This window comes from Leptinotarsa decemlineata, unplaced genomic scaffold (assembly GCF_025532065.1).
Source record: "Leptinotarsa decemlineata unplaced genomic scaffold, Ldec_3_MD MMD2_P_RNA_scaffold_4, whole genome shotgun sequence".
NCBI classification, from domain to species: domain Eukaryota; kingdom Metazoa; phylum Arthropoda; class Insecta; order Coleoptera; family Chrysomelidae; genus Leptinotarsa; species Leptinotarsa decemlineata.
Genome location: NW_027412531.1, coordinates 2007475 through 2034093, shown reverse-complemented (window position 1 = coordinate 2034093; position 26619 = coordinate 2007475). Strand labels below are relative to the sequence as shown.

At 34.0% G+C, this 26619-nt stretch overlaps 1 protein-coding gene and 1 long non-coding RNA gene across 2 annotated transcripts in view; both read right to left on the bottom strand.

The window, feature by feature from the left end:
• The window catches only part of LOC111516189 (glutamate receptor ionotropic, kainate 2), a 213017-nt gene that overhangs the window by 177979 nt on the left and 8419 nt on the right, over window positions 1-26619 (bottom strand). The window contains exons 2-3 of the mRNA XM_074186656.1: window positions 8891-9052; window positions 797-1048 (exon numbers count right to left, since the gene is read on the bottom strand). Of these exons, the coding sequence (XP_074042757.1) occupies window positions 797-1048; window positions 8891-9052 (414 nt within the window). The remainder of the gene's footprint in view (window positions 1-796; window positions 1049-8890; window positions 9053-26619) is intronic.
• On the bottom strand, window positions 10795-11648 carry LOC141487553 (uncharacterized). The gene is made up of 2 exons (XR_012468438.1): window positions 11569-11648; window positions 10795-11267 (listed from the first exon to the last, which is right to left on the bottom strand). It is a non-coding gene; the product is annotated as an uncharacterized lncRNA (long non-coding RNA).

Here is a 26619-nt window from a genome sequence, read left to right as displayed (position 1 = left end):
ATATCTGTCATTTTAAAGTTTTGGGGTGTGGACCATCGGGGGTAGTCCGTTCCTGACTTTGTAGCAAAACAACTGACTGCTGCATGGAAGCTCATCGACGGAATTCATTTGTTTAGTCAATTACCAAAATTTGGATGATTTTGAATATTCACTTGAAAAGTTATCAAAGAAAAACATTTTTTATTTTCTAACTTCGAGGGCCCGTACCTTGGTTACGAAGACATTTAGGAAAAAAAGTTATATGAAGTACTGGTGATATTTTGACCCCATCTATACATTCCCGAGAGGAAAAGAGGAAGTCCAGGGACACCCTGTATAGCTTCAATTATGTCATCTACGATCTCTAATAATGCTGTTGCACAAGTATTACCTTTTCTAAACCTGACTGTTCATGTGGCAAAATATTGTAACGATTAATGAAATCGCGCATTTGATTTTCCATTACTTTCTCTATAACTTTGGAACATGTCGGGAGAATACTTATTGCCCTTGAATAATTAAAATTTTGTGGTCGATTATTTTTTGGTAGGGGTATAAATTTTCGACATTTCCATGCATTAGGAAAATAACTTTGACTTATGCATTCGTTTATTATGTGAGTTAGTACCGTTATAATGAAAGGACAACAATTTTTTATGATACTTATATTAATATCATTTACCCCATATGCTTCAGATTTTATGCTATTCATGATGCTGAAGATTTCATCTTCAGTAGTTGGTTAGACCTGATAAATAAGAAATAAAAATTCGTGATAGGGAATATATATTATTGAATAGTCAAAAATCGAACTCACCATAGTCCTCTTCATATATGATGGCCACCTTTGTCCAATTGAGGAATATCATTAAGTCTTTGAACGCTCTGTTCATATTTTGTTGGCTCGGATGTAAATTGATTGACAACTCTTTGGACATCGGCTCGAACTCAATTCGTGCCTCGATGTGGGGAACGTCGAGTGCTTCACAAATGCTCTGAATATGCGCTCCCAATACTGGATCTGATGGACCGAAAATTGCTTGAACTCCGAATTCCATTTGACGACACGCTGAAATTGAATTATAGTAGATGAGATGTACTTTCATCACTCAGGCTCAGGTGTATCGTGAACAAGTATGAAATGGTTTCTAGTGAATGTCGACAATTTGAATGTCTCACCGGAATTTTTATATTGGGACTTTTTTGTTATCAATATTTGACAAATTTGCGGAATTTAATTCATTCATCTGATTTTGTTTGATTGATGAACTTCCAAATATTTTATTATTTTCAGCTCATCAGTTACAAAAGTAAGTTATTTGCATACGATCGGGTTATATATAGTGTGACCCATTTTTAATGGAAACACCCCCCTAAAATTTGAAGTTGTCAACCGATTTTAATATTTTTGAGACAGAATTTGAAATTTTAATTAAAGTTTCAGGGCATACTACGATATTTTTTCTTAGACGAATATCGGGATTTTTTATTAGCGATTTTTTTATTGAAAAAATCACTACGCTACTGGATTCAGAGTGCCTCTAAACAGGTGTGACCAGAATTTCATGAAAGAATATTCATTATTAATAAAGTTATGACAACTCAAAAATTCGAAAACTCACACAGCTAACAATTACAAAAAACACCCTGTATCAACAGATATAGCCATGAGAATATTTTTTTTATGATTTCAACAATAAAGTGCCGCCAGATGAATAAAAAAACAAATAGCGTAAATATTTTTAATGAAAATAACGGAATTACATTCAAGTTTTCACGCAAATTAACTAAAACTAAGACCTAATATTTCAATTTGAATCTTACTTACCATGAAAATGATATTACAGTTTGACATTTGTGAAAGATTTAAGTGTACTATTGTCAACAATATTCACCTTACAGTTCTTCGAATTATTTTGTGTTATGACTGCAAGATTGAGCGTAAGAGAGAAAATTGAAATTGTACGCCTTTCGGGAGATACGTTAGAAGTGCTAGAGAGGTTTGTAGAGTATTTGATGAGTGACATCCAAATCTTCCTCGTATTAGCTGCGGTACGGTAAATAAAATAAATAAAATATTCAATGAAACTGGTGCAGTATCAAAAATGATGTTAAAAAGTAATCCTGTACAAAGACGAAACAGGAATGACAGGAATGATCAAATAATTTTAGATTATTTCGGAAATAATCCTACTGCCAGTATAATGAATGCCACTTTAGATTTGAATATTCTACGAGAAACTATCCGGGGATGTCTCAAGGCAAAGAATATTAAACCTTTCAAGCCAAAATTTTTACACACACTTCAAGAAGGCGACGAAGCAAGACGCCTGGAATATTGTTTATGGGCCCAAGGGGAATTTTAAACAATAGAAATTTCCTAAAAAATATTTTATATACTGACGAAGCCACTTTCACTACAAATGGAGTAGTGTCATCACAGAATTGTCGCTATTGGGCAGCGGATAATCCTAACTGGGTAATAAACTGTTTAAGCCAGTATTTCCAAAAAATCAACACGTCAAGTGTGGGATATTGAACGAACGAATTATTGGTCCTTTCCTTCTTGAGGACAACATTAATGCGCAGAGGTTTCTAGAATTTTTAAACAGAGAGTTTTGGGATGGTATTCACGAGCTGCCAATCAATGAACGATCAAATCTGATTGTCTAGTTAGATGGGTGTTCAGTTCATTTTGCCAGAGCTGTGAGGCAATGGCTTAACGAACATTTTCCAAACTGATGGATAGGCCGTGGTAGTCCGTTTATAGAGTGACCACCCAGATCTCCAGACCTCACAGTTTTGGACTTTTTTCTCTGGGGACTTCTCACACTGAAGGTTTACAAAAACCGCTCAAGAGATAGAAATGAATTTTGTGCAAGAATTCGACAGGTATGTGCAGATATTAGCCCTCAAGAACCAAGGAACGTAATCAGAAACATTCGTAAGCGCTACGACACATGTATCGAAATACGTGGTGGATTAGTAGATGCTACTAGAATATGAGTTAGAATTAATTGTTGCACTGAATCGAAACATTTCTATAATTAGTAATTAGTTACGTTTATTAAAATTTTTTGCTTCATTGTTAGTTGAATTGTGTGAATGTAATTCCGTTATTTTCATCAAAAATATTTACGTTATTTGTTTATCTGGCGGCACTTTATTGTTGAAATAATAAAAAAAATGATATATTGTGACTGTTAGCTGTGTGAGTTTTCAAATTTTTGAGTTGTCATAACTTTGTTAATAATGAATATTTTTTCATGAAATTTTGGTCACACCTATTTAGAGGCACTCTGAATCCAGTGGCGTAGTGATTTTTTCAATAAAAAAATCGCTAATGAAAAATCTCGATTTTCGACTAAGAAAAAATATGTAGTATGCCCTGAAACTTCAATAAACATTTCAAATTTTGTTCCAAGGTAGACCTTTTATTACTTGACATTTGAAAAAAAAATATTAAAATCGATTCACAACTTCAAATTTTAGGGGGGTGTTTCCATTAAAAATGGGTCACACTGAATGTGTATTGAGAAGTGAAAATCTTAGCGAGGCAAAAGGTGTAAATTGGATTGCCTACTCCTCAGGAAACTTTCTTTAAAATCAAATAGGATTACCTTCGGTGAAATAAAAATTAAATGAAAAGTACAGTAGGTTTTTATAAACGCTACCAAATATCTGCTGTTTTTTGTTGAAGTGATATTCAATATTCGCACAAGAATAATATAAAAAATCTGTTTTGAAATCTGTTTTTACGTTAATCAGCTGTCGCCCCCATACGAACGACAACTCTTAGAAGTTGAGAAACTTGTGCGAGCTTAGGACTAAAGAGGTCTTACCTTTTAACTTGTGATTCCTATAGCTGTATCATATCCATTACTTGACAGGGTTTGTACAATTGATCTGATAAGTTTTTGATCATTTTCAGAATTTTTCTGCAAAATTAGCTCATATGTATTCGTAGTGTTGTCAACCAAAGTAGTATGCCAGATCGTGTTACTTCCTATCAGAGGACAATATGAGTTTCAAGGTGTTTCAATTGTAAGTAGTTTTTAAAAAATTTTAATTTGAATTTTATAGATTTCAAATGTTTTGTCACATATTTTATTTGTAGATCCCATCCCAGGTGTGAGCCTGAGATCAATCCCACATATTTCATTTTGGTTACAGATTTGATGATGATACTTGTATCACATGCGGTTTGTATTTCAAGTGGTTGACAATTGGTAGTAGTGGATTTATCGCAGCAGAAAGCAAAATAATTGGTCTCTTCAAGGTTGACAGTTAACAGCCTATGCTCAAAGTAGTTTTTCATATGCTCATAATCTTCTTCAGCTCAGACTTCAACTTTCTGTCTCATAAAATATTGCTGTTCGTCAGCATATCCTATAATTTTACCATTTCAGTTCAAAGTAAACATACTGTTTATATAAAGGTTGGAGAGTATTGGGCCTAGAATGGTTCCTTGTGGTACACCATACTCTATTTCTGTTTGTTCGTTGAGTTCATCGACTATTATCACTTTTTGTGTTTCCTTTTCTATATAGCTCCTGAATAGTTCAAGTCTCTTTCCTCTGACACTCACGTCTTATAGGATTGTTAGGAGATAATAATGACGAACTGTATCATAGTTAGTTGCAGTGCTGCATATCATCTCCTCTTTTGAATATTGACACGACGTATGAGTTTTGGAAATCATCTGACCAGACTGCGTTTTCCAGACATTCGTCAGCAATGTTTGTCAGGGATTATATTATTTGGTATGAAATAACTTTGACTGTTCAAGCATAAAGTAGGACATGAATTTCTTTGTGTGTGTTAGTCTTCAGAGGAAAACATGTATTTTCTGCTCAGATTCAGTACGTGTTGTAAGTATGACATATCTGAGAGATGGAGGTATCTTGCATCCATATTAACCATTGATAGGTATGGCGTTTTCTTACATCAGTTTCTTTGTAGAGGTCTTCAGTTGAGTATCTTTTATTTTTCTTGAAAATTATTTTTGATATGGTATTTTGCATGATCTCTATAACGTGTAATAGTGTTTTACTGAGACCACCCCACATAATGATACAGTATCTCAATAAAGATTCCACGAGTGAGTTGTAAATCGTGAGTGAAAGTTTTTTATTATTCATATTTCTGATTTGATAAAATTTATTCCGTAATATTAGAGGTGGAACGATGAAACTCTCAGGACTGATGGAACTGCTCAAAATGCACCTACCACCTGAATGGGGTTGGCCAAAGTGATATACACTGTCCGCCACTCGCGATGGAACACCCCATTTTTACGGTAAAACATATTAGGGGCAAAATAGGCTAAAAATTCCTTCAGATTCGTGATCAGGACTACCAACTTACTACGAGAACACTTTTTTCCTGAAAAAATTTCAGTCCTGAAAAATCCAAATTTGTTTCACTTCTCATGAAAACACCCCCGTATCTTCCGTAATAATTAAAGTAGATTTTTTTTTGGTTTTGACATCGAAACATGAACGAAATTGTTTAAGAGAAACTCGACTTTTGTTTTTACATAAATAATTTATTTTTTATTTTGTTGCCAGGAAAGTTATTCCTTCTCAATAAGAGAGAAAATGGTAATTTTGTACGAGGAACGGAAATATGTAATCAATGAGGTTTCAGGATGGTTAATGTTAGTTCATATTCTCATTTTCCCATTATTTAAAAAAAAAACAGGATATTTTGTGGCGAAAAATGTTATGCAGTTCAAAATTCTTTCGAAGTACTACTTTCAAAATCATATTTTCAATTAAAAAACAGAACAATCAATTTCTATTATTTCCTCCAACTCTTCTCAGTTCTGTAGGTGTGATTTCTCTACACGCTTGTATAATTCTTGCACGGAGATCTTCCTTATTTGTTGGCCTATCCTTATAAACTTTATTTTTCAAGTTTCCCCATGAATAAAAATCCAGTGGAGTTGAATCTGGGGATCGTGGTGGCCATACTACGAGAGGGCTATTGGGTCTTATCCATTTCATAGGTAGATTCCTATTCAACCAAACCCTTGTTATGTCACTATTGTGAACTGGTGAACCATCTAACTGAAAAATCATGCTGTGTCTCACATCCAAAGGTAGTAAGTTCTTCCAACACATCGGAAAATGCATTTTTGAGAAAATCAACGAATAGTCAGTCGTCCGTTTAAATTTTGATCGAAAAAAAATGGTCCGATAATATTTTCGTTCAGGATACCACACTACACATCAACTTTCTGAGATATTTGGTCTCTACAATTCACCACCCAATTTGGATTTTGTTTAGCCCCAAAACCTCATGTTCCGGGAAGATACAACACCATTCGTGGTAAAGGTAGCCTCATCACTGTATAAGATATACTTCAAAAAAGTCCTGTCATTGAGATAATTTCCCTGTATCCATAAACAATACTCCATACGGCGGATTTCATCTCCTTAGTGCAAAGTATGTGAAAATTTGGGTTTGAACGCATGCATTTTATGCCTCTTTAAACACCTCCATATTTTACTGCGGCTCATATTGAGTTGAAGCGATAGTTTCTCAAACTAATTCTAGGATCAGCTTGATGAGCCGCCAATATCGTATCATAATCAATATGATGTTTTACAATTTTTCTGTCCTTTGTTACTTGGCCGGTGCTCACGAATAGATTAGATATTTTATGTACAGTTCCAGGGTGTACAGCTACCTGTAGCGGGTGTCTTCTATTAAATTCAGCGGCCGCTTCACGATAAGACCTCACCCCTTCACCAACAATTAAAACAATTTCAATTTTTGCTTCAAGTGACAGACGTGTCATGTTGGACTTTGTCAATCAAAATGAGCTGATATCAGTTAAAATGGGAACTTCAGAAATATTAAAATATGAACAGGAACTCACGAACAGAAAACAACTGGAACACAGGAACAATAAACACAATGGGAACAAAAACACGGCAGAAACAACAGGAACAACGGTGGTTCAAAGAACAACAACTAGAAACAACAAATGCAATGAAAACTGGTCTGGGGGTTGATACAACAAGATCTTTCAACAATATTGTCAGGTTGACAGGAAATATCAATGAGCAACGGTTTTCCATGGTGATTTCAGGGCACCGCATGATTCAATGGAACTGATGTAATTCAATCCCTTCAAATGATTTCAGACAACAATTCAGCAAGTAGGTAAAATAATCTAAATTCTACCTGTTCACTGAGTGCGATTTTTTCTTCAAAAATTAACAGTTGTTTCGGTGTTGCAATGAGTATGCAGATTGATTTTGTTTCGAATGGTAAAATGTTTCCTCAATATTTTGATAAACGACCCCCGCACATTTCTTATGAGAAATGGCTTGCCTTGAATTTTGCCGAAATTTTGGTATGTTGTAGTTCTTGATGTGCTGATTGAAAGTGTCCACAGCCATAGCTCAGAATTGTACAGTTTTCGAGATGTGAACCTTTGAATATAGATTTTTTCCATTTTTTGCAGTTTTTGCTTATCAATCAAGAGCTCTCACTTCTGGTTGGGATAGAATTTGGATGTTCAGCAACCAGAATTAGTTTTACGAATAATATAATAGTTATAATAGACGCCGCCATCGATAATTTTTCATACACTGCTTCACACTATCTCGATAATCTGAGAATGTGGTGCTGTGACATTTTCCTCAGATAGGCTCAAAATGGATGATAGCATCTCACAGCATCTGTATTTTTCATACCTGAGAGTACTCTCCAGATAGAATGAAGGGGTTCAGGTATTGGAAGCGAACTATTTTGCGCCATAATATGTTTTACCGTAAAAATGTGGTGTTCCATCGCGAGTGGCAGACAGTGTATATCACTTTGGCCAACCCCATTCAGATGGTAGGTGGATTTTGAGCATTTCCATCAGTCCTGAGAGTTTCATCGTTCCACTTCGAATATTACGGAAGATACGGGGGGGTTTCCATAAGAAGTGAGACAAATTCGGATTTTTCACGACTGAAAGAAAGTTTTTTGGGAAAAAAGTGTATTCGTAGTGAGTTGGTAATCCTGATCACGAATCTGAAGGAATTTTGAGCCTATTTTGTCCCCTAATATGTTTCACCGTAAAAACGGGGTGTTCCATCGCGAGTGGCGGACAGTGTATATAACTTTGGCCAATCCCATTCAGGAGGTAGGTGCATTATGAGAATTTCCATCAGTCCTGAGAGTTTCATCGTTCTACCTCGAATATTACGGAAAATACGGGGGTTTCCATAAGAACTGAGACAAATTCGGATTTTTCAAGACTAAATTTTTTCCAGGAAAAAAGTGTTTTCGTAGTGAGTTGGTAGTCTTGATCACGAATCTGAAGAAATTTTGAGCCTATTTTGCCCCCTAATATGTTTTACCGTAAAAATGGGGTGTTCCATCGCGAGTGGCGGACAGTCTATATCACTTTGGCCAACCCCATTCAGGTGGTAGGTGCATTTTGAGCATTTCCATCAGTCCTGAGAGTTTCATCGTTCTACCTCGAATATTACGGAAGATACGGGGGTGTTTCCATGAGAAGTGAGACACACTGTATAGTAACTTATTGAGTCTCTTAACTGTGTTGTCAATATATTCTTCTCATCGCAGGTGTTGGTCCACATATACACCCAAATACTTCATGTTGTCAACTTTTTCAATTATTGGACATGAACTCTGCGTTGGGGTTCAGCATAGATACTTATGAACAGTCTGAGTGTTATCCAACAAAGTTGCATTCATGAGATTCAAATTATTAGATGTTTGCTAACTCAATCCATCCTGATATATGATTCTGAAAATCTTTTTGATACCCTCAATAAGTCTGCATACTGTTCATAAAAACCTCTCATTGCTCTCCCTTCAAGATTTACTTTTCGTGGAAACCATATCATGTACATTATGATATTATAAATTCAAATGAGCTTACCTTTTTTCGATGTCCTGAAGCTATCATCTCTAGGCACATATTGGATGTCATAGACGAGGGTGGTATTAGGTAACAAATCTCTGTCTTTGTTGATTTTATATACTGCGTACTTGAAAGACAATTCGATGCTTGTGTTCCTCTGATCTTCGGTGAATATGGCTCCTGAAAATGTTTGAAAGAGAAAAGTTAGTCTTCTCATATGAGAAATGTCAGTTTAAAACATGACATAAGATGAATGTCAAAAATGACATAATTTGTGATGTATCAAAGGACTATGTATTTGCCAGTTTTTCTGAATGCGATAAACTCAATCTCACGAATTTTAATACGTTTTTCACCAGTCAATTAAATGATTAATTGCGACATTTGCACCATTATTTCTCAATGTTTTTCGTAAATTAAAATTATCATGAAATACGAATCAATTAACAGAATTCAGCTGCCTCGTTCTTCATATTCATAAAAGGGGACATACCTCCTCACTCACAAGCGATTGTATCCATGCCACGTGCCACTATAAGAATGTCTGCAATATGCTGTGCAATGCCCGTTTTAAGTAGCCCACTATGATTCGAAAGTGCTCATAGATTAAGGTTAATCAAATATAAACGAGACTTTTTGGTAATTTATTATTTCAAACGCAAAAAAGATTACTACATAATTTCCTAATTTGGAAACACATTTTTCCCAGCGAATAGGCAATTCCTTCCACGTAGAAAGATGTAGTTCGTGTCTGCATTCAATTTCGCACGTAGACTTCAACCTCAGCATCACTATTGAATCTTTGGCCTCCCAAAGCTTCCCTAAGACGGCCAAACACATGAAAGTCACAGGACGACTGGTCTGGACTGTAAGGAGGGTGTTCCAATGTTTCCCACCCCAGTTGCTCCAATTTTTCCCTAGTCAAGGCTGCTGTATGGGGGCGAGCATTGTCATGGAGAAGAACCACTTTCCTGATCGATAGGTCTCGTATTTTGCGACGATATGCAAGTTGGACCTCACTCGAAACGTCGCAGTAGGAGGCCGCATTAATTGTCCTGCGCTCGTGTAAAAAATCGAGATACAGCAATCCACGCTGGTCAAAAAAAAAAACCGGTATCCAAAACCTTGCCAGCCGGCAATCGTGACTAGGCTCTCACTAGTCCAGGTTATCCTTTTCTCCACTGCATACTCACTTGTTTATACTCTGGGGTGTAGTGGTGCACCCGTGTTTTATCATGGTGATAATGTGAGTGAGAAATTGGTCTCCTTGTTCCTGAAATCGCGCAAGAAGACGCCCACACACCTGAAGACGTTGCAATTTCTGATCAGCTGTCAGAATGCGGGAAACCCACCTGGCGTACACCTAACAGTACCTGGAATATGGAGTAAGTACTCCCATAACTTATGCCGACCTCACTTGCAATTTCAGAACCCACATAGCAATAGATATTCCAGGTATATTTAATGAATATACATTTAAGGATATTGTATTATGCTATGAATATGCCATGGATATATATATATATATATATATATATATATATATATATATATATATATATATATATATATCTTCTGGAGAATATTCCCTGGAAGTGCTCCTAGCGAACCTTTGATATATTTTAAGAATATTCCTTGGGAATATTCTTGGAATATCTTATAATATTCTTAGAATATGTAAGGTATATTCTATTAAGAATATTCCAGGAATAGAACCCGAGGAATATTCATAAAATATTCAGGATATTCTCAGTTTATTGTAGGAATATACAATAGAGAAACACCGTAGAATATTCTTTAAATATATTTTATGAATATTCTAGGAATATTTGGAATATTCCAAGAATGTGACGAGTAACCGCTATTAGGCATGTATATATTGCATTTTGATACAAGATTCACACAAGTAATAAAACACATAATATTCATAAACAAATATATTTTAAAAACAATATACACTGAAATATTTGACGTTTCAACCAATATCAAAAATAAAAAATCCAATTCAAAATATTTATTCACTGAATAAAATATTCCTGAATACTGTCATATTACAAATATTAGAAATGTATTCAAATTAGGATGTTCCTACTCTCAAACAAATGTATACTAAAAAATATACTAAAATAACAACTCTGTGAATTCATCAGCACTAATTAAAAAATAATAAATATATTATTTCATTGAAAAAGAAAAAATGAATTACATCAAGAAATAGGTTAGGTTAGGTTTCTCACTTAAAAAAATAAACCCACAAATGAAGTATTCAAAATGAGTGGTATGATGGGTTCTTCAATGAATTTCACTTACTTAAAGTTATCCAAACTTTGCTCACCAGAATAGTTTTCCTTATATTTGTCCAACAATGCATCAGCCAGTGTTTCAATAGTGATACCTGGAATAAAATGTACATTAACGTTCATTATCACTATTTGAAAGTGGCACAATAAAACTGGAATAAAAATCAAATAGATATTTTTCGCATAGGTTACTCATGAACATTCACAACATTTTATGACTTGGAGAGCAATTTGCATTGTCTTGATGAAAAGTACTCATTACGTTTTCAGTTCCTTGGCGCACCTGCCTGTACCAGGTACCACTCTGTTTCCTTTTGGGCAAATTAATACTATCTTGAAAACGAGTGATAAAAATTATGAAAACAAATGATACAAAAGAATGTATTATTCACTTACTTTTCTCTATTGAAGATACACAACTGAAATCACTCTAGTTCAAACATGTACTTAGTCAAACCAACAAATCCCACACACCAACTCCCTCGAACCTAAAATGAGGTATAGTAGGTTAATCACCATGACTTTACTATCGATACTATTGCATTTTACTCACTTTTCTTGAAGACTGAATATATGCAACTCTCCTGTTTGAAGATCCAGAATCAAACTATTCGCTGTACTGCAAATTGGACAACCCCAAATTATAAATGGTACACTGAACGTGACAGAATTATACTTTGATAATAACACCAACACACCATGCATTACGCGAACCTGCCACGTCAACCGCCATGTTGAATCAAATGTCTAATTTAACGCAAATGTACTATGCATTAAGGGACAGTCGCTTTCACAGAGCTTATTCGACTGTCGCGCGCTACACTTCAATTGACCAATGAGAAACGTTTACTCCAATTCTTCACTTCCCCATTTCTCTGTTTCCAGGATTTTCCCTTTGTAATTAAATAATTTCGAATACAAAAAGACAAATAGGATGAGAATTAACCAATTTATTGATGCAATTGGTTCATTTATTGGCCCATTCAAATTTTTTTGTCGTTTCCAACAGTTGCTGTTGGAGCAATTCATCCAGAATCTTTGCGTTGAGTTCAAAAACTGGTTAACAATATCAGGGTTATATACATTAGGTTATGCATTCGATTAAGATTTTCAAATATTTTTGTTTTTAATAATATTGAATTATTTGAATACGTTATTATAAGATAATTCAAAATTCCATTGTATAGAATATTCCAAAATATACCGTGGGGATATATTCTAAGAATATACCATATGGTATATTCGATCGATAATATTCTTCGAATATTCAAGGGAGAATAATCCATTTATAGACATTCTATGCACATTCTTTCGGGAATAATCCTACCATATTCATTCGAACATATTCTATGAATATTCTAAAGGCATGTATATATTCCAAGAATATTCTATGAATATTTGGAATATATACGTTCGTTTTATGATATACAGGGAATATTCCATGAATATCTGGTGCTGTGTGGGAAGTAGTACGACGTCTGTTATCTTCAATAAGCCGTCAAACATTGCTCATGTTCGCGAGGTCTGCGGTCATGGCTCTCATTTTCAACACGATCACGACTCTCCACAAACTGTTTATGCCATGCAAACACTCTAGGTTTGTTTTGGTTCACAATTCTGTACAGTTCGATCATGCGCAGTTATTAAAATGTGTTTTGATCCAGTTAGAATCGTTCTAGTATCGTTCACAAAGTGTTTTGGTTTTCTCCAAACCGATTCGGAACTATTCCAGAACGGTAATTATTAGTTCGTACATTTAAGTAGGGACCGTCTAGAACTTCGAATTAGCATTTTAGTTGGTGTTTCATTTGGTATTTTATCTACAATACTGTCTCCGGTAAAACAAAGAAACTCGGAGAGTTCATTGCGAGCTGTAAATAAGACAAAATTATATATCAATATTATTCTTATACCATAACAGATGGACGTGAAATGTATGTAGCAATAATTATAATCATTATTATTGTCACATCTTTTACAATTCCAAAAAGTTATTCTTGTCATGCTTTTGTCAAATTCATTACTATAAGATTACAAAGAGAGGACAATATATTTTCAATTTAATTTTGGATAACCGGAGATAACGTCTTAGTTAATTCCTGTTACTCTCATTTTTTCAAAAACATCATTACACTTTAATTATACAGGCTGATTCACGGTGGATGGCACATTAGACGTTTTTGGTGAACCAGACAACGGATCACTTTAAAAATTCAATGGAGGGCATATTCGGACATTCTCTAGCCAACTAAAATATTTTCGACAATGCGGTGTTGCCGCTTCTATTAGAAAGCAGAAGCAACTTTGATTTTTCAAACGGAACACTCTGTATATAATATTATTTTTGGAATTTCCAACAATTGCCCGACAACTTTTCTTGATATTTCCCTATACCTATCTGTTACCGTTTTCGAAATAAAAATTAATTTCAATTTTTTTCTTCGAAAATCATGACTTTTAAAATGCCGATATCTTTTAGTTAAGAAGTACTATGATATCGAAATTTGGTTTGGAGTTAGGTGATACTTGGACACTTCCCACACGACAGCCTAATCTCCGTTACTTCAATACAGGGTGGTAAAAAAATACAGTTTTTTCGTTTGCTTGAAAAAATTGCTGAAATTTGATTATTTTAAATGGAACACCCTGTATATTATTGAAAATTCGGAAAGCTGCTGAAATTTGCTTCCTTTCTATGTATATCATACCTATACCTAACTAGTCAAGTTTCGGACTTATGAACATTTATTTGTGAAAATGTCCCTTCAGAATGGTATTTCCATTCGGTATTTGGTAAGCAGGCCATGATTACTATTTGACAGTAGCGTTGTGACATTCTCCTAATAATATCGACATTTTCGTCACTTCAGAAGTTGCAAATACCTTCAAAACGATGGAACAAAACTATTCAAACGAAGTTCTTATGAATTTGTTTATTATTTTTGGACAGTGTGACAAAATTATCAGCAGAACATGTAGAAAGTTCAATGAAATGTATCCGAATCTACCGCCAATGAACCTCAAGAAATTTATACGAATTCAGAACAATTTCAATATGTTTGGATAAACTTTAAAAAAGCACCAAGAAACTTGAAATTGGAAATATAAAAAAGTAAAACAATCATGTGGAATATTTCAAAATATGTTCGAATCGCTGGCCGTTCACTTCCAAGCACTTTAAAATGCGGGTGTTGACTGCTTTCGTGGTGGCAGATCTGATTTCATTGGGATCCAAATCTTCAAATGTTTGGGCAATCCTTTCTAACAATTCATCTCTCGAACGCACGGGTATTTTGTAAACTTTTTCTTTAAACATTCCCCACAAATAAAAATCTAATGGATTAAGATCGGGTGATCTCGCTGGCCAATTCCATGGTCCCAAGCGCCTCATCCACCGATCGTCAAATAGTCTATCCAGTTCTGCGCTCACTTCTCTTGTGCAATGTGCAGGAGCTCCGTCTAGTTGGTACCAACAGTTTCGATAATCTTCGAGTGGCAGATTATCCACGAAACTGTCTACAGTATTCTCCAAAATATTCAGGTAGCTTCTGGATGTTAATGACTCCTCGTATACCACGTACCTCAATTTGTTGTCCATCAACATGCAGAAGACATTGAAACTAAATTTTTCTTGAAATCCGGCTCCTTTTGTGACGTGAGGATTTTCACTGGACCAATAATGACGATTTTTTCTATTGAAAATCCCTTCTCTCGAAAATTTCGATTCATCAGTCCAAATAATTCTATTTAAAAAAAGTGGATCTTCTTGAATGCGTGTCAACAACATTTCACAAAATTCTACTCTCTGTTGAGGATCTTGAGGCTTCATTGCTTGAATTTTGGTGAATTTATAATCATGCATTTTATGTCTTCGCAAGATTCTTTGAACCGATGAATATTTTATACTCAAATCTTCTTCAGCACTTCTTATCGATGACTCGGGAAATGCGTGAAAATATGCTAAGACATTAATCTGGTTGTCTTCGAAAGTTACGGGTCGAGGCAAGTTTCTTGGTGCTTTTAAAGTTGATCCAAATGCATTGAAATTGTTCTGAATTCGTATAAATTTCTTGAGATTCATTGGCGGTAGATTCGGATACATTTCATTGAACTTTCTACATGTTCTGCTGATAATTTTGTCACACTGTCCAAAAATAATAAACAAATTCATAAGAACTACGTTTGAATAGTTTTGTTCCATCGTTTTGAAGGTATTTGCAACTTCTGAAGTGACGAAAATGTCGACATTATTAGGAGAATGTCACAACGCTACTGTCAAATAGTAATCATGGCCTGCTTACCAAATACCGAATGGAAATACCATTCTGAAGGGACATTTTCACAAATAAATGTTCATAAGTCCGAAACTTGACTAGTTAGGTATAGGTATGATATACATAGAAAGAAAGCAAATTTCAGCAGCTTTCCGAATTTTCAATAATATACATGGTGTTCCATTTAAAATAATCAAATTTCAGCAACTTTTTCAAGCAAACGAAAAAACTGTATTTTTTACCACCCTGTATTGAAGTAACGGAGATTAGGCTGACGTGTGGGAAGTATCCAAGTCACCTAACTCCAAACCAAATTTCGATATCATAGTACTTCTTAACTAAAAGATATCGGCATTTTTAGAAGTCATGATTTTCGAAGAAAAAAATTGAAATTCATTTTTATTTCGAAAACGGTAACAGATAGGTATAGGGAAATATCAAAAAAAGTTATCGGGCAATTGTTGGAGATTCCAAAAATAATATTATATACAGAGTGTTCCATTTGAAAAATCAAAGTTGCTACTGCTTTCTAATAGAAGCGGCAACACCGCATTGTCGAAAATATTTTAGTTGGCTAGAGAATGTCCGAATATGCCCTCCATTAAATTTTCAAAGTGATCCGTTGTCTGGTTCACCAGAAACGTCTAATGTGCCATCCACCGTGAATCAGCCTGTATTTGCTTAACTTTTTCACTCTTGTCTTTAAACTTAACTCAAAATTCAAATGATCGTTATACCAGAGTAGAGGTACCTAACCTCCAATCTTTGTTTATACGCTTGTCAGAATAATTTTTTCATATGTTTTGGTTTTTTACTTGTTGGGACCGTTCCAGAACTGTTCTGTGACTGTAATGTCCTGCGCAGTGATTCGGCGTCGATGAGGGACGGTTCAATAACAGTTCGAAATACAGAACCAAAACAAACCTTCTGGCTCGCGACAATGTGTCTTCCTCGAACTGGGCAGTCAATCTCTTCAAGATTTTGTCCGGATTACAACACGTTGCGCAATTGACGGATGAAACTCTTGCTCCGACATCGGTGGGCACTGAGAGGGCCGAGGACTCCAAGGAGGCGAACCCACGTGCTTCTCCTACTCCTGATAAACCTACCCAACAGCAAACATTGCGGGAACGTTCCCCCTCCACTATTGTGCCTGAAGGTCGAAAAGTCTTGTTTATATTTGATTCACCACGTATAACGACAAGGAACCACATTGTCTACAGCATAATTTCTTGTATCTAATTCTTCTAAAGAAAGTCGATGGCAATATTCAATTTCCACTGAATCTTTCTGTTGGAAAGAATCTTCTACAATGAAATAGTGAAATCTCAATTGACCAGTTCTTTGTGGTATGGGGAGAGACAATTTCCAGAAAGTATCGAAGGTGTTTGAGACATTTCTCATGATCAATCTGTATATTCAGATTTGACAAGTTGTCATTTCAAGTAGTTAGAGAAGTTAGAAGTTGTCAGTTGACCTTGTACAATTTTTGATCATTCTGATCGTAATCCGTAATCTGTTTTGCAGCAATAAAAGTTTCTAGATGATTTTCGAAACCGTGTTTCAGTTAGAGTCGAAATATTTGATATTCCAGGGTGAGCGGGTAGCTTTTTCTAACGAATCAGTGACAGAAGGTTACTGATGAGTATCCACAGTGTGTGCCCTTTATGTGTATTTTAATTGACCCGCAAACATCTCTGTTTTTTTCCAAAATATGTTAGAGTTACCCATTTCTTGATTTATGGTTGTTTGACCTGAGGGTATATTAATCTGTAGGTGAATTTACGGCTTCGTTTTCTGACTAACTTCTGGATAGTATCCGCGTTGGGACCATTATTATGACCTATCTGTGTAGTTATACCAACTTCCCTAGCTAGATTGTAAGCAGACAAAGGCAATGAGAATGCTCTGTGCAACATTTTTAAAATCAATACCCACTCCTCTTCTTCTAATTTTCATTAGTACATCGTTCGATTGTTTTGTTTAAACGGGTCGTGTATTGTTATTTGTTCAAAAATGCTTTACACTACTGCTGAAAGAGTTTCAGTTATTGCTTTATTTTTTGGCAACGACCAAAATGCTAATAGAAAATCAATTTTATTTAACGAGCAACACCCTGGTAAACACCTAAGCAGAAATCACATTCTGGATTTGGTAACAAAATTCAGGGAGACAGGTTCGGTTTTGAATAAGAAAAGAAATGTTCAGAGAAGGGTAGTGAATGACGATAATGCGATTGGAGTGATTGGTCAAGTCATCGCCAATCCCAGGTTAAGTACCAGAGGTTTATCAGCAATGGCCGGAATAAGCCATATGAGCGCATGGAGAATCCTTAAAAACCACAAATTCCATCCTTACAAAATTAAACTTGTTCATGAACTCAATGAGGATGATTTTGACCGAAGACAGGAGTTTTGTGAACGCATGAGTGAGAGATTAATGCAAAATCCCGAGCTGCTTTATAACATCTGTTATTTGGACGAAAGCTCATTTTATTCAAATGTTTGCGTGAACCGTCACAATTGCCGTTATTGGTCGGATGAAAACCCAAGACAATACGCAGAAATACATACCCAACATCCCCAAAAGTTGAATGTCTGGGCCATAATATCAGGCAATCATATTATAGGTCCATTTTTCATTGATGGAAATTTAACCAGTGATTCTTATTTACAACTTCCTGAAGGGGCAATACAACCTCGTATAGTTGAAATAATTGAACAGGATCCAAGATTTCAAGATGAATTTATCTATTTTCAACAAGATGGTGCACCACCCTATTATGTCCAGCAGGTTCGAAATTTTTTGAATGATCATTTTGAAGGACAATTGATTGGCAGAAGAGGTCCAATTGAATGGCCAGCACGATCACCAGATTTAACACCACTGGACTACTTTTTGTGGGGATATTTTAAGTCCAAAGTTTATGCTACACAGCCAGCCAATTTGGATGAAATACGTCGTAGAATTATTGATGAATGCCGAGCTATAACTTCTGAGATGTTGAATAATGTAAGAGCAAAATTCGAACAAAATCTTCATTGTTGCATGGAGCAAAATGGCGCACATTTTGAACATTTTTTCAAAATTTCCTATGTGAGTTACCCTTATTAGGTGTTACTTTTTTTGTGTGTGCTTTAAAAACAATTATTGGGATTTATCAACCCTAAAACAGTTTTTTAAACTTTTCTGTGTCATTAGCATTCAAGGAAATCGGCAGGTTGTATTCGTTGTGTAGGTAAGTTTTTAGTATGATTCACTTTTTTATCAGAAGCATAAAATATCCACGTCAAAAGGCAACCTTCATAAGGAGGTGCCACTCAATTTACCTAAAATGAAAGGGTGGTAACCAACCCCATCACCCGAAAAAATCTTCTCGTGATAAACAAATAATTCTTACTTTTTTACGAAATCAAATGGACACGTATTAGCAGTTTGTCATAAAAAGCAAACATTTATTTTTTTTATGAAAGTTCTGAACGTGAATTGTACCTTAAAAACAATTTGATTTATTTTAAAAAGAGCTGAATTCAATAAACATACCTTTAAATCTTCAAATTATCTTGAAAACTAATCGTTACAAAAAAAATCTTTCAACAGAGACCTTCAAAACCTTCAGAGCAAGGTGCCACTTGACCTACTTTCCCTATCTAAATAAGGGTCGTTGGACGCACCCCTCCGAGAGGGTGCGTACTACAAAAAATCTGATTAGTCTGAAAGGTGTCCCCCTTCAATTAGAAATCGATGTGTCTGAGCTTTTTTTAAATATCTCACTTTTTGTATTCAAAAACGGCTCTGTTAAGTTTTCGTTGTTACACACTGTATAAAGGCTAATGTAATGAACCATTGTTGATATATATCACCAAATTCCACAACTCACTTAAAGCTTTTACATAAATTTGACTGGTCATCAACTAAAAGTAACCGGAAAGAAGCAAACAGGTAAATATCGGTTATCATAAATACAGAATGAGTTAAAAAAATTGAATAACAAAAAAAAGTTATTTGATTAGATTTATATAAAAGTACTGAGTAAGTTGTAGGATTTAATTTAGATCGAAACACTAAACGTGCGTCAAGAGATAGTATTTTGGTTCTGGTCTGGGGTTTTCAATACATGTAAAAAACGCAGTTAAAAAAATGTTATATAAAGCACAAATTCACTCAACTTCAGTTGAAATTCCGATGAAATACCCCTTATCGAAAAGGATGAACTTCAATTTCATAGTCGATAAAAGTTGAAGTTCAGTTGTGCGGTTTCCAAGTTTAACCTCTGTCGTATTCCAAGAATTGAAGATTTATTACGGAAATCGAGCCTTTATTCAAGTAGAATGATGGAATATGTAAATCGTTCGAAACTCACTGCATTCCAATGGGTTCAAATTAATTTATTCAGAATAATTTTTATCGCGGGACTATTATAATCCATCAAATATCCTATCTCAATATCAGAGCAATGTAATGCATTCATAATTTTTACAGATCCTTCATTTGTGAAAGTTCGAGAAGAAACTTGAACGACGATGTTATGGATTCAAAATGAAGTAAAACAATGAATTTCAAATAACAAATCAGAACATTTCTATGGAATGGTTTGAGAAAGAACTTCTACGACTACCCAAGCTTTATTTTAGTGAAGACAGTATGAAGCTGAATATATGGAACGCCGTTTTACTTTTTATTGTCACAAATATTCATTCCTCAATTTATTCAACTAACAATTTATTTGTTTGAATTTAATTGATTCATGCATTTGTTCGACACATTAAAAACGATTGTTCCCAAAATTTGTTCTATTTTAAGTGACACTTGATTTAAAATGTTACATGAATTAATTTGTTTGATGAAAAGTTGCGAACAGTTATAATATAGATTCATTGTTTGAAATTTTTGGAAGTAAATGAATGTCATATATACTTTTTTTGTAACTATCGAATAATTTACTACAATTTCTGTGAAACATAAATAAAATGGTTTGGTGATAATTATAGTTACATGAATTAAAACGATTGTTGATAATTTTAATTCGGCGCTAGCGTCGAACGGATTCTTGCAGCAGCTGAATTTTTAAATCTGGCAACATGATAGTTTAGTGATAGTAACACAATATTCCGTCCGACCGCAGCGCCGAATAAAAATTATCAACAATCAATTTAATTCATGTATCACCTAAAAGCAACAATTTATTTTTACAAAATACCAATAGAAAGTAAAACGGCGTGCCACGCCGTTCCACTTTTTTTAATATTCCTTCGGAATGATCTGAATTATTTTTTTTGTTGAATTTCAGTGATACATGAATTAAATTGATTGTTGATAATTTTTATTCGGCGCTGTCGTCGGGCGTATTTTTATGGAACTACTCAACTGCATATATGTATGGCGTTGGTCATAGTACAGTAATAATCTGTTAGACCGCAGCGACGAATAAAAATTATCAACAATCAATTTAATTCATGTATCACCTAAATGCAACAGTCAAAACAATTCACTTTTACAAAATATCAATAGAAAGTAAAGCGGCGTGCCACGCCTTTTTACTTTCTATTGGTTCCTATTGGTTCCTTTTGGTTCTATTGGTTCCTTTGAAATGATCTGAATTATTTTGTTTGTTGAATTTCAGTGATACATGAATTACATTGATTGTTGATAATTTCTATTCGGCGCCACGGTTGAACGGCGTGTTGTCGTACTATAAATGAACTAGCATGTTGCCATATGTAACAATTGAAGTTCTTGATAAATCCGCTCGATACCAGCGCCGAATCAAAATTATCAACAATCGTTTTTAATGTATCTTTCAAATACAACAAACTTTTTAAATCATCAAAAAATTTAATTCTTTGTCAGAAAATAGCTTTTTAAAAAGACTGATGTAACCAAATTTTAAATTGAATGCATTAAAGTGAATGTTGCAAATATTGAACACTTTCAATAAAATTGAAATATAACAATCTTTATTATTCATATAAAAATATTTAGTATGGAAAGTTAATTTGCTATATTTTCAGACAAATGAAAGTCTATTTTTATTACCAACAATGTTTCATGGAAAAACTTTGACAGTCACTCAAATATATTCATTGAAATTTTATTCCCAAATTTACTTTTAGAAAGTGAATTTAAAGTTTCATTATAATTCAACAGTTATATAAATAACTAACATTTTATTGAAATGTCAAAATTATATGCGGAATTGAAACGTTTGTTGAATTTACTCGAATAATACATTCCATTGATTGTTGAATTAATATGTTGGTTTAATGCTGAGTTGAACTATATGTATATAGATTATTTTTCAGCATAATATTTAGTAAATTGGCGTTCCATTTTCCAATACTCTGAAACAATATTTTTCTTTGAAATCAATATAAGCTTCAAGTTATTCCATTACTCTTTTTTATTCAAATAACAATTTTATTCATGTAACATTTTAATCAAGTGTCATTTAAAATAGAACAAATTTTGGGAACAACCGTTTTTGATGTGTCGAACAGATGCATGAATCAATTAAATTCAAACAAATAAATTGTTAGTTGAATAAATTGAGGAATGAATATTTGTGAAAATAAAAAAAAAACGGCGTCCCATATGAATAGGAAACTGTCAACATAATAAAATTAAGATATAAAAGGTAATTATAAAGTCAATTGAAGCGATAGTAGAATAAGTATAGACCTGAGAATTATAAAAAAATCTGCTAGTGTGAAATAATAACAAGAAAACTTGGTTGGAATATTAAGTTGTCATTGCTTTCACCTTACGCTTCACGAAAAAACGACTTATGCATGCACCAAGAGGCCGCAATTCAGGTTTCATGTCTTTCCTGAAATTATTTTCATGTATCGTAACCTTATAAGATGAATAAATGGTTAAAGTCCTGAATTCATTGGTTCACATTGAACTTCGGAAAAAAGCCTTTCTAGAAGAATTGAAAACTCCTCAGTTTTTGTTTGGGGATCTAATCTACATACATGCAAATTTACATTTTTAGGTACACCTATAATAAACTCTTCATTTTTTCCGACAATGCAAGTTCTTCTGGATTTCCTTCCGACAACTTCAGTCCATACTTCCTTTTTGTCTGAGATATTGAAAGTTGATTGTTCTCAAAGTTGATATATGTATCAAGTGTATTTTTTTCTTGAGTTTGATTCACAACAGAAAACACATCTTCCTTCATGATATAGGATTTGGTTGCAGAGCTGAATCTATCCTCCACAAAACTAATACTAGAAACCTCCGTCTCACAAGATTTTATTTGTGATTTTCTTTTTCGTTCATCTCCCATTTTCTGCTGATGGGTCTTATCTTCTGACATTGGCGAGTATTCCACAGACTTTTTGTTGTTAATGGCGTTTTTATTCACCAGTTAACTCAGTTTTTCATTTAATCGATGTTTATTTTATAATATTAGCGTATTTTCCATATTTTTCGTAAATGATTGACTCAAGAAGATTACTTTTTTCTGTAATATGTCTGATGAGGTCAAATGATGATGATGCAAATAGAAAGATCAATTCCACAGTTGCAAACCACCTTTTGGCAGTAGGACATGAGTTCAATCATGACTACGATGTGGTACATTCAGAAGAAGAGAGTTTGAAACTCAATCTTCTAGAACGTTTAGATATAGGTTCAGAAATTTGAGTAATTTTCTGAATGATTTTCTGAATTTGCTGCATCTTGTGTATGTACGTACATATATCATATCTCCCATAAGTCAATTTTTACTTCTATAGACTCAAATAATGATATTATTAATGTACATACACAAAATAGGTATCATAATTTCTTAGTCACGTTCCACATAATAAAATAATATAACTTGCTCACCGTTAAATTTTCATGGTACTGTCAACAATATATGTCTAACGCACACTAAACACTGAGACTCTGCCCGACGAGAAAGGAGGAGCCTGATTTCCGCTGACATATGCGTGAGGGAAAGGGAAGCCAGACAAACTGACGCCGTTACGCATTAGGTAATGAAGCGGTTCACCCTTCCATTAAAAGGTATCACTTCAAAATATTGTCTGTGTTAGCCTACAAATTTTTCAGCCCTGTTATCTTGTGGAGTACTATCAGAATTATATTCCAATTAAAAAATAAATTTCGAAATGATAATGTGACAGGGACTGACACGTTTGAAGGAAATATACAGACAAAACATCATCTGAGGTCAATCTGTCTATGTTTGTTTTCAGAACATCACAAAAAAAATGCAACTGTACTCGTTGCTTACAGATGAAACTATATGCGTTGTGTTTTGATTATGTGATATTTAACACCAAATTTATTTGTGTGCCATTTATTCATGAGACCACATAAGCATAACGGTGATTATAATCGAACCATTATTAACTAATTTCAAGTGGATAGTTTTGTCGAATATTGTTTCTAAAAATGATTCTACTATATATCCGAAGATGTAAGTTTTTTTGTCAAAAGTGAAAACTATCGAGGAGAGATACAAGCGAGTATTAGCCGGGGAAGTAGTTGTTTTTCGACAGACGTTTACCGCACCCTACTGCGTAGGTAGTTGGGAGAGTTTGATATTCCGAAATTCATTTCCTTATACGTATATATATATACCTCCTCTATAGTTTTCACTTTTGATTTGTATTGGAGTTTTGATATGTGACCACGAGATGGAGTTGTTAGTAGTTAACAATCTTTCTCTCAGACGAAGGGTTCACATATGTAGCGGAGCCGTGTTGAAATTAATCGAGTCCCAGGCACTTTGCTGTTTGGGTCGAATCTTTCCTGTACTGACGAGAGGTGATACCTCAAAACCAAGGTCTGCATGTGATCTACTTGAAAAATGTCAGCATGTTCCTGCTGCTGGAGAAACATCTGCTAGACTAGCCTCTGTAAAGAATCTTGCATGAATGTTTGTCGGATATAATTCAATATCCGGCGTGGTAATAGCCAGGGAAGTACTTAAACACGTTAAACGTTGAACACATCTTACTGTGTAGGTTGTTGAGAGAGTTAAATATTTCGAAATTCATTTCGAAATATTTATTTCCTTATGAGTTTTTTTTGACTGAATAGTCTCATTAGTTATGACTTATGGGAAGTTAACATCGATTTATCTAGACTCCTGATAACTGCTCCGGATTAATAAAAATGAACATTTCTATATTATGCATTCTCCTGGAAAATTTCAAATTCTGTTCTTTATTGAAAATTTGCAATTTTGAAATACTTGATTTACATGTATATTGATTTATATGAACTCTAAAAAATTTAGTAAAGTTGAACTCCGACACTAATATTGAAGGCAAAGTTTGATAGCAGTGCGGCAGCATCCTTGGTAGTGATTTATTTTAGAATCTGAAATTACCTAGCTTGGATCGCAAATGAAATTGAACGGCCGAAATTTCAATTCCATCAGTTTTCACGACGCGACGGTGAAAAATGAAGCAGCGTGTATTTGAAGTTGAAAAATTACAAATATAATTGGTATGAAATCTTCCTGGTAATGGAAGAGACTGAAAGTTCCCATTTGTCGAGAAACTGTTATCTGATGTACATGTCGTTTCTTTTATCATGTGGTAACATTGCTATATTCTAAACCGTAACATATTCTAAACCGTAACAGATACGAAGACGGTTAAATGAAAAAAAAAAAGTATCTATCATCAACAATGGTCAATACAATGGTCGAAGAAAATTTACAGGGACTCTCGCCCTTCTCGAGTTATACGGGGAAAACCAAAAATACCGTCATTTTTTTTTGAATGAAATTGTTATTTCGAAGAATATCAGGAAATAAAAATGTTATTATTTTCGAAGTGTACTATGACGATGTAAGCATAAGTATTCGATAAAACGTTTCGTGTCAACATCCCAACTAGCAATTTTATATTTTATAATGGTTGTGAAAACGTTTCGGAGAAACAAATTATAAAACTGTATTTCTCCCAGAAAAGTTTCCAATGTGTTTATAAAACAGCTATAAATAGGAAATTGGCACCGTTTCATAAAACATTATAGTCTTTAATGATTTTTTTGGGAAAGATATGATATTTTGTAACCCGTTTTGCAAACACTACAAAACACTTTTATAAACATTTCGGCAGTCACTATAAAATTTTTCAAACAGTCTTGAAAAACAGTTTCGTAAAGAATCTTATAAAATAATTGAAATACAATTTTATGAAAGTTTTTTTAATAATTCCAAGTAAGGGTTATAAAATATAATGCAGGCGCAAGTAGTGATTTTGTATTGGAAACTAGAAAAATATAATCGATATTTCACCAACTGAAAGGTTGGGGCCATTTTAATAACTTCACTTTTGTACGTATAAAACCGGTGAAGACATTGTTTGTGCTTCAAAGATTGATATTTTGACTGTGAATGAAATTTTATTGACAAATATATAGCCTATTATTAGTAAAATTTAAGCGCGCCACTATTTTGTTAAAATTTTTGGAAAAAATTATCAATTATACAGAAATTCACTCTGTTGACGTATTCATTTTTTAGTTGCAAATCAACTCAGTTTGTTCTAAATAATATAATCTTATAATATTTATGTACTTTTCATCTGCAAATATTACTATATGTGCAGTATTTCATATTTTCAACTCATCTAATGCCAGTATTCCGAGTCGTTATCATTTTAAAATGGCGTCGTTCTATAAAATAATTTGGTATCAATAGCAAGAGTTTTAATGGTTTTTAGCTTCTATGTTACCCCTATAAAACTATTAAGAAACACTAAATCATCAATAATCCTCTTTTTAGCAAGAACAAATTTGAAACACTAGGTTACGTGGGTCTTCGTCTAAAACGAACCACTTTTCTAAATTTTTTTCCAGTGACCAATATTACAAGACGTTATTAGGCATATAGTTATTGGGACGCTAGTCAAATTAAACTTGACAAATTATACTTCATTACACGACCTCTAAAATCAATGTCAGCTGATTCTTCTAAAGTGATGCATTTTATTCTTGGCGATAGCAAATATATATTAGAGAAAGCAATTTGATTTCATAACAGTTATTTTATTGTTTTGGAATTGTAGTGAATACACCATACTATGAAATACTTGGGAAGTTTTCATTGAAGTGACAATATGGCAATGAAAACAAAATTGTATTTGAAAGCATTCCTATAAAATAATTTTATTAAAACTTCAGGAAGCAGTTATAAAATAAT